The sequence below is a fragment of the Sorghum bicolor genome, chromosome 2, assembly GCF_000003195.3.
Source record: "Sorghum bicolor cultivar BTx623 chromosome 2, Sorghum_bicolor_NCBIv3, whole genome shotgun sequence".
Lineage (NCBI taxonomy): Eukaryota > Viridiplantae > Streptophyta > Magnoliopsida > Poales > Poaceae > Sorghum > Sorghum bicolor.
Genome location: NC_012871.2, coordinates 58,721,141 through 58,730,076, shown reverse-complemented (window position 1 = coordinate 58,730,076; position 8,936 = coordinate 58,721,141). Strand labels below are relative to the sequence as shown.

General features: G+C 43.0%; 2 protein-coding genes across 2 annotated transcripts; both read left to right on the top strand.

The window, feature by feature from the left end:
- Nucleotides 74–2,934, top strand: LOC8060232 (pentatricopeptide repeat-containing protein At2g37320). Its single transcript, XM_002462319.2, has 2 exons — nucleotides 74–624; nucleotides 985–2,934. Exon 2 carries the CDS (start codon nucleotides 1,065–1,067, stop codon nucleotides 2,712–2,714), a length of 1,650 nt encoding a protein of 549 aa, XP_002462364.2. The 5' UTR covers nucleotides 74–624; nucleotides 985–1,064; the 3' UTR covers nucleotides 2,715–2,934.
- Nucleotides 5,133–8,149, top strand: LOC8060231 (protein CHLORORESPIRATORY REDUCTION 6, chloroplastic). Its single transcript, XM_002462318.2, has 4 exons — nucleotides 5,133–5,482; nucleotides 7,014–7,148; nucleotides 7,240–7,448; nucleotides 7,535–8,149. Exons 1-4 carry the CDS (start codon nucleotides 5,239–5,241, stop codon nucleotides 7,739–7,741), a joined length of 795 nt encoding a protein of 264 aa, XP_002462363.1. The 5' UTR covers nucleotides 5,133–5,238; the 3' UTR covers nucleotides 7,742–8,149.

Genomic DNA, 8,936 nt, shown 5'->3' with positions numbered 1-8,936 from the left:
ACTGGGTTTATCGAGGTTGCCGTAGGCGGCTATATCCTCCTTTTCCTTTGTCCTTTCATCATACAGCAGTGCATTTGTTTGGAGAGCTGGGCTTTTGGCCCAGCAAAGGATGCTTATGGCTTATGGGCTTCGAAGTTTGACCCATGCTCCGGCCTTAATCGCTCTTGCTCCGCCTCCGCGCCGCCCCGCCCGGCCGCCCCTCCACCACGCGCCACCGTGGGGTCGTCCTCTGCCGTCGCCGATCTCCTCCCCCACGGTCCTCCGCCGCCGCCTCCCTCCGCCCCTATCGCGCTTTTCCCCACTAGCTGCTTTGATTCAACGAGAGGTTGTCCCAGACAGGCCAATGATGCCAGACGAGACGATGCCGCCCCGTCTTTCCTGATTTCAGCGCCATCTGAGCGCTGACGTCGCGCTGCGGTGCCGTGGGAGCTCTACTCCGCTGGGTGGTCGCACCGCACGCCCCCATCCTCCAGGGTGGCTGCGCAGCTGCAGCGTGGTCGGGCTGTCAGCGCCCCTGCCCAATGACCAGTGCCGCAGTGCCTGCTGGCCGCTGCTGCTCTAGTGCTCTGCCTCTTCCCCTGCTGCTATGCTAATGCTAAGTGCTACTGCTACGCTGCATCTCTGGTGAGTAATCGGTGATGGGAAATTGGGAAGTATGAATTTGTGATTCAGCGTATGAATGCCACGTAGAAGTCTCTGGTATCCTAAAGGAACTTGCTAGTGTGTTCAGAAAAAAAAAACAGATCTATTTCTTCCACCGTCTTTTGCAATTAACTATTCTGTGATTTTAGTAGAGACCTAGTATTGTGAAGCATTTTGAAATTACATGAAACAATATTGTGCGATGCTCTAATTTTTCGTAGAATACTTGTAATTTTCTAGCCATGGAAGACTGTTTGATACTTTTGCTTAAACAATTATAGCCTAGCACAATTAGCCTTATCTTTGACAATTTGACTTAACTATACTGAATTTATGATGCAGTTATACTATAAAATCAAACTTGTTTGCGCCTGTGGAATGTGCACACCCATGGGAATTTTTCTTGATGGTCCACTGCTGACATGCACACACATCTCTTCTGCCACTGTCATCTCAAATGCCATGCTGTTATGCCAGCAGTGGCTGCAACTCTTCATCTAGTTGTGGCAAATTTTAGCACATCCCCAACACTTGAGAAATCAAGAAAGCAAAGGCATGCCAACCTTCAAAATGCATTGAGAGTTTTGGACCTTGTACCATCCAAGCATCATCATGACCAAGAGGAAGTTCCGTCGCATCACCGCCTTATCAATGGTTGTATGGGTGACATCTTGGGAGTACAATCAAGACTGCATGCTATGCGTAAGGGTAAAGAGAGCTTTGCTAACTCAAGCTCAAACCAAGCACAGCCTGAACGCAGTAACATTTTCTCAAATAATACCTCAGTTTGCCCCTCCATAACTAAACTCACAAAGGAGGACATGTTTATGCAAATTGTGGAGTTGCATAGGAGGGGACAAATCAGTTCAGATGCATCTATTTTGGCATCTGCACTGAGTTACTGTGCTGATGGGAAAACTCTTACTGCAGGTGTACAGTTCCATGCTCTACTAGTGAAAGTAGGATATGTCTCATCTATCCCCATTGGCAGCTCACTAATCAGTTTTTATTCAAGATGCGGCCAATTGGAAATTGCTCATCGGGTTTTTCAAAATATGACAGCAAAAAATACTGTGACATGGACAGCATTAATTTCTGGCTATGCCCAGGATAATCAGGTCGAACCATGTCTCCATTTGTTTGCACTGATGAGGCGGTCTGTGTGCAAGCCAAATGACATTACATTTGCAACTATCTTCAGTGTCTGCACTAATCATGCATTTCTTGTACTTGGTAAAAGCGTGCAAGCCCTACAAATGAGAATGGGTTTTGATTCCTATGTGCATGTGTCCAATGCATTGATATCAATGTATGCAAAGTGTGGGAGTATTGGTGAAGCACGAGCTGTATTTGAGAGCATTACATGCAAAGACCTGGTCTCTTGGAACTCCTTGATCTTTGGATATTCACAACATGGCCTTGCTGAGCATTGCCTAGGCTTGCTTAAAGAAATGGAAGGGCATATAATACCGGATGCAATCTCCTTCCTAGGCGTGCTCTCATCATGCCGGCATGCATGCCTTGTGGCGGAGGGCCGACGCTGCTTTAGGGCAATGATTGAACATGGAGTAATACCAGAGATAGATCACTACTCATGTATGGTCGATCTTTTTGGCCGTGCAGGGCTGCTTGATGAAGCATGGGATCTGATCCAGACAATGCCCATGCCTCCAAATGGTGTCATATGGGGCTCCCTGCTAGCTTCCTGTAGGGTGCATGGGAGCATTTCGATCGGAATACAAGCTGCAGAGCACCGTCTAAAGCTGGAGCCAAGTTGTGCTGCAACTCATGTCCAGCTAGCGAATTTGTATGGGAGCATTGGCTGCTGGGATGATGTGGCAAGAGTGAGGAAGGTGATGAAGGAGAGAGGACTGAAAACAAACATCGGGTGCAGTTGGATAGAAGTTGGCAATAAAGTTTACACTTTCACAGCAGAAAACAGATCAAAGAGCCAGGTAAACAATGTCCTGGATGTTCTTGATTGCTTGCAGTCACATATGGACCACAAGTATGATGTACTGATTGAGGGTCTGGATTGGGAGCATATCATGTTAAGTTTAAACACTATATAAATTTAAAGAACATTGCTTGTCATGTTCAACTTCATTTGAAGAGGAGACACTCAATAGGAATTGTCATGTGTCACTCACACCTCAAATATCTGCAATCTCGATTAACATGTAAGTATAACACCTGTGCTTGAGCATTTTAAAAGATTTGATTTGCTCAGTTTACTTTCTTCTGAACCACTGCTGATATCCATTTCATTTTGTATTAAATATATTTTCACAATTGAAACCTCTGTATACAAGAATGCATGTTCAATCTTAGGTGGTGTTTGGATACTCATGTGGTATGGGATAGGGAGATTGAGATGGATGGCATTAGGTGGGTTATATTCAAGTCAGTCCAACTCAACATGGTTATAGTGTGAGGAAGTCCCAATAGATGTTAATTTCTTAATTTTCACTACATATATTTAACGGAAGGACACTATTGTTCTTTTTTGACCAGGAAACTTCAGTTATACTGTACTGGTATGCGTTGTACAGCTCTACAAATTTGTAGAGCTAGAGCTAGTCATCTCTGGCTCTAGAAATCTGTAGAGCTGGAGCTGTGGACTGATCGAGGGTCTTTTGTTTAGTCACCTTGTTCTTCTTTTAGATTAAAATTATAAGTTTAAGATATTTTATTTTATTAAACAGGCACAGATTCTGCATAGAGCTGTGAGTTAGAGCTCTGCCAAACAGGCCATACACCATAATCTGACAGTTTGACATCCAAATGAATCCACTGTCTCCATTTATTGTTTACTTGAAGACATACTCGTTTGTTGCAATTGGATGTACAGCTTATTATGCGACAGCATGGTAGATTTGCTGCTTGAAGATTTATTCAACGATAGCATCGTACATTCATCTTGAATTTGAATTATGTACTCTAGCTCGTATAGGCATGAGAGGTTTGCATATTCTATCCAATAATAGTGTCAGTCATTCTAATTTGTCCTAGGATCAGGCTGCCCGCCATATTTGGATACTCTCCTATAACTTGCACGATCATAGAGAGACGAGACAGACAAATTTCGAACATATATCCTCTAATGGCGTGTGCTTTTCTTTTACTCACCTTGTATGAGTTGACTAACTCTATTTATTCTCCCTGTAATAATTGGTCGAGATTGCATGGCTAAAAACATTGGCATCGGTAGGTGAAGGGTTATAGCGATCAATCTTCGGTTGCTATAATGACTTATAGCGGCTTTTTTGGAGTAATGTTATGTATAGTTGAAATAAATGCAAGTTAGTAGAAGATGTGGCACACTGACATACAGATTGATGCCAGTGGGCTACTGATGTAGATACTATGTATACGGAGATAATTTAGTGATGTTTAGGATTATAAGGTAGATGTAGATAATTTAGTTATTATAATAACTCAAGGCATGTGCAATCCTTTTTATCTTTTCTGATGGAGGCAGTGGTGAAATTTACGCTCACTCCACATTGATAATCTCCGTATGGACTCGCTCAACTATCGCGGGCTAACTATAAACACACATATTGATGGATGATTTTTACGTTGGACTGCGATAAGCTACGACAGGTCACGCAAACGTCAAGAGCATGACCCTACCTGCCTCCGGAGTCCGGACACGCCCCAGCGTTTGGGCAAGAGTGATTACGATGATGCTCCAGCACTCCCTTGCACACATTTTCCAAAAAAAATATATTTCTTAAAAAAGCTATAACTTTTGAAGGTATATCCGTTTTCAATTCCATTGCATAGGTATTCTCTAGGTGACGAAACAAAGAAAACTATACCCCACCTGCGTATGTTTCAAAGAATTTTATTTTAGTAGCAATTTATGCATAAAAATGTGTTGGGAGATTTATAAAAAGAGTTGCTTCGATATAATACTAAACTTGCTACTCTAAAGAATACTAAAGTTTTTACATAGTATCGAATATAATAAATTTGTTATATAGCATTTACATAAAAGGTACTTAATCCCTAAAAAGAGTAACGGAACAAAAAAACAAGATGCAACTTGGAGGACCAAACTATTAAAATAAACAATACATAAGCTGCCAATTAAGGGGGGCAAATTATTATACAATAAATAAAAAAGGTAGGAAACATGACTTGCTGCCAATTGGGAGTATTCATTAAAAATGAGGGTAGCGATACAAAACAAGACAAACTGTAATTTGAGAGTAAATTATTAGAACAAACATGACATATAAGCTGCTGCTAATTAGAGAAGTTATTATAAAACCCATTGTATAAGCCGGGATTTGGGGTTTGTTGTTGGGCTGGACGCGCCAACGGGTTGAGTTGGTTTCTAGGCCGTAAGTCCGTAACGTTCCGCCCAACTATTACTTTCTGGGCCATCTGAGGAAGGAATACCTCCAACTCCAACAATCATGGCCCATCTCGCCTCACAGAACCGGCCGCTGCTCTGCTAAAACCAACAGGATAAAAAAGAAGAAGAGAGAAACGGATAGGACAAGCGTGAACCGCGCGACCCCGCAGTTCTCGACCGTTGCGTCGCCGCAGCAACTCGCCTCGCCGGCGGCCGCGCGCCCACCGACGATGGCAGCAGCAGCCGCAGCCCACCACCTTCCCGTTGTGCCGCACCGCCTTGCCCCGATGCGGCAAATCAGCAGCAGCCCGCCGCCGCCGCTGCATCCGGCCTCCCGCTGCTCCGCCACGGGGAAGCTGCCCGTCCAGCTCCGAGCGGCGCCGGCGAGGGCAGAGCGGGCGTCTGGGTTCGCCGCACGCGTCGCGTTCAACCCCTCCGGGAACTACGACCTCTCCCTCTCCATGGGCCAAGACGGTGATTTTCTTTTTTTTTCCTTTTCCACTCCCACTAATCAATCAACGGCCAACTGATCCTCTCTGAATGTACTAGTACCGAACAAAGTGATGTCGTCAGGTAAAACAATTTCGACTAATCAATGGTCTGATGTGAACTGAGAACAGAATTAGATGATGCATCCTCCTGATTCACCCGTTTCAGTGCATGATCACTGGTCAAGCACAAAACTATTGGTCTTTCTAGCATGAGAGATACTAAAACATTGTGCAAACTTGTCATAAGAGTAATAGGATCAGGCATCAGCTTAGCAGAACTGAGCAGTTGCTCCAAACATACAACTATGATCCTCATAAATATGAAAGCAACATAAGTCTCACTCCATTCACTAGAGTTTGGTCTGATCTCTGATGCATTTTCAATAATACTTAATGATGGACTAAGCTTGTCAAGTGGTTCCTTGATTACATGTCTTTTAAGCAAGCAGCTAGTAGGATTATCTCAACTTCTGATTCTTCACTTGCGTCAGACTGCTGGAGCATTACTAAAAATGGCTTTGTCAGCCTTTTAATTTTCTTCCACAGGATTAAGATCACCTTGGACTTTGGCAATCTCTGTGTAGTAATTTACTATCAAATGAATTGTAATACATTAATTTATGTAGTAAGGCAATATATTTTTGTGTATACCTGTGTAATACCTACGAGCGATAGGTTACTACATAAACTATATTTTGAGTGCGGGTCTATATGTCTCCCACCCGCGGGTAATATGCCCGTTGTCATCTAAAGATAGAAGTAGACTTGGTCCATTGTTCTATAGGCTATTATTAGTAAACAATGTTGCAGCAGGACGTCCACCATTTTGCTCTGAAACCAATTGTTTTATGTTTCGACTATGGCAGGAATTTCAATTTACTTGTAGGTCTAGGTGATAGGTCTCACTTGCTTGCTAGTGATAATCTTTAGCATTGTGTTTGTGGAATGTAGCCAGCCATAGCACCACAGCGTCAAGCCTGACACGTGCGGTAGTGCTAGTGCTAGACTCAAGAACTCAAAGGATAAAGGATGACAGCAATTTGCACCACGGATTTGGTGTCAAAAGATTTTCTCCAAGAATTTATCCACTGATGCTATGAGCACCAGTATCATACACTACAAAGATAGGCAATCAGATATTGAGCTCTGAAACTTTTGTAATCCCCTACCTATTTGCCATCGGTGTGACACTGACACATAGGGCTCACTTGCGGCAAAGACAGGATTTAGGCAATTTGCAACGGATGACGATAATTTCCCCTGAGGTACAACCTTTGAACTGTGTTTTCATGGATTTAGGCAATATGCAATGGATTTAGGCAATTTCCAATGGGTCCCTAACCCTATGTTTCATTTGTACTTGTAGCCAAGTGGTTATGCATTTTCAGCCATGCCTGGTCACTATTTCTAGGTTTCATTTGAGTGTCTCCATTTGTCCAAATCATGGAACCATAGTAGTTTTGAGCCTTGGCATTTGCACTTGTAAGTAACCATTTGGGTTGTGTTTTCTGCAGAGACCCCACAGGTCCAACCTCCGCCACCACCTACCGAAGGGCGTTTTGAGATCATTATCAACAATAACACCATCCGAACACTCGACCTATCGCCGGTTCAAGAAGCACTTGGTGACTTGAGTTCCTTAACAGCAGGTTCACACAATCATATCTAGAACACCATACCATTAGATTCAACTGGCATTCACGAGTTTGTGATCTGACAAGGACTTTGTGTATTGTTCAGCTGATTCAAAAACCCTGTTGGATCAAACCGTTGGGTTCACCATTAACTACGAGAGAGAGGATGAGTACGACACGCGTGAGCTGTCAGAGTTCCCTGACATACGGCTGTGGTTCGTGAGGCTTGACGCTGCTTACCCTTGGTTCCCAGTTGTACTTGACTGGAGAGCTGGCGAGCTTGCGAGATACACTGCAATGCTTGTCCCTCATCAGGTAATTTCAGAGAGAAAAAGTGGTTCTATGCACCCTTTAAAAAATTTACGGTGTACAAAAATGTTTCGTGGATCGATGATCTGCAGATGAGCATGCGATTGGGTGTGGTCTTCAACCCAGAGGCGCTGGAGCTGTTCGTGATGAAGAAAGTGTTTGCTGTGGAGACTTGGCTGAAGCAGCAAAATCATCCGAAGCCGAGGTTGAAGACTGCAGACATGGCCAGGATGCTCGGTTTCGGTGTTGGAGACGAGCTGTTCGAGTTGATCGAGAAGTACCCTGTCCATCGTTCGTGATGAAATATACAAAGCTCAAAATGGGGATCCGATCCCACAGAATCAGTTACAGAATTGTACAGAAAGGCACGTTTGCATTCTTCCAGGAGCTTGGTGCTGTTGTTGCTCATGGCCTTTTCGCTCTGTTGTCAGTGGCAGCAAACGAGGTCGGTGCCCCTGCTCCTGCGACCTAGCTTGTCTCTGCATTAGAAAATAATAAGTGTCGTCTACAGTGGGACGATTTTTACAAGTCAATGGATGGTAAAATGAAATTGGGTAAAATGGTCTACCCAGCGAACGAATTACTTTATGTCATCTTTTGGTGTAGAATGAATTTGCCTTTGCAGAAATATAACATACGATTCTGAAAGGAAACCATTTACTGGAAAAAGAATAAAGAAAATCGTTCCCAAGCGGACGACTTTGGAATGTGGTTCCTCCAGTGCACGATTTCTGGATTGTCTTTCTTCAGGGATAGGGAGGACGACTTTATGTTGTCCAGCGTGACTTTTCAATTTTGTTTGACCAAAAAGCGAAATTTGTGTTAGGAAAAAAAGAGAAATGTACTTCATTGTCTTCTAAAATTGTTTAGGTGTTACCTCTCCGTTCCAAATTATAAGTCATCTTGGTTTTTCTAGATACACAATCTTAATTATTATGCACCTAGATATTTACTCGTTGGCTCGGTACACAGCAAAAACATAAATCTACAAAAGCTAAAACGACTTATAATTTGGAGTATTTAGCAATATTACATTCACATAGATAGTTTTGTTGTCAAACCTCTACCGCTGAAAGAATAATGTAGTTAAAATCTACCATAATAAATCTACAAAAGCACAAGCACCCATGTTAAGTTGAGGATGTAGGAACCATGATGCCTAAGAGAGAGGATGGATTGAATTAGACTTTCTAAAAGGTACTTGCCTCTATTTCTACTTAACAAAATCTATGCAAGATTTTTATCTAAACATGGACTACAATTTGTTAGGTGTTGTTATCTCTTTCGCAAAAAAGTTTTGCACCACAGATTTCAGTCCTATAACTTACCTAGCAAGCTAGATTAGGAATATAAAGCACACAACCTAGGTAAGCAATGTAACTATGGAAGCTTAATAAGTAGAGAATGTTAAACTTCCGTCGATGACTTATTTTATTCCGAGATATCAAGAAACTCGCACTTCCCCTACTCCTTGGAGCCCCACGCAAGGACACC

Bases quoted from the DNA above. Each gene is read 5' to 3' on its own strand.
- LOC8060232 (XM_002462319.2), top strand. From the start codon at position 1,065: ATGCACACACATCTCTTCTGCCACTGTCATCTCAAATGCCATGCTGTT.
- LOC8060231 (XM_002462318.2), top strand. From the start codon at position 5,239: ATGGCAGCAGCAGCCGCAGCCCACCACCTTCCCGTTGTGCCGCACCGC. The intron at 5,483-7,013 runs GTGATTTTCTTT...TGTTTTCTGCAG, and splicing joins CCTCTCCATGGGCCAAGACG to AGACCCCACAGGTCCAACCT. The intron at 7,449-7,534 runs GTAATTTCAGAG...GATGATCTGCAG, and splicing joins CAATGCTTGTCCCTCATCAG to ATGAGCATGCGATTGGGTGT.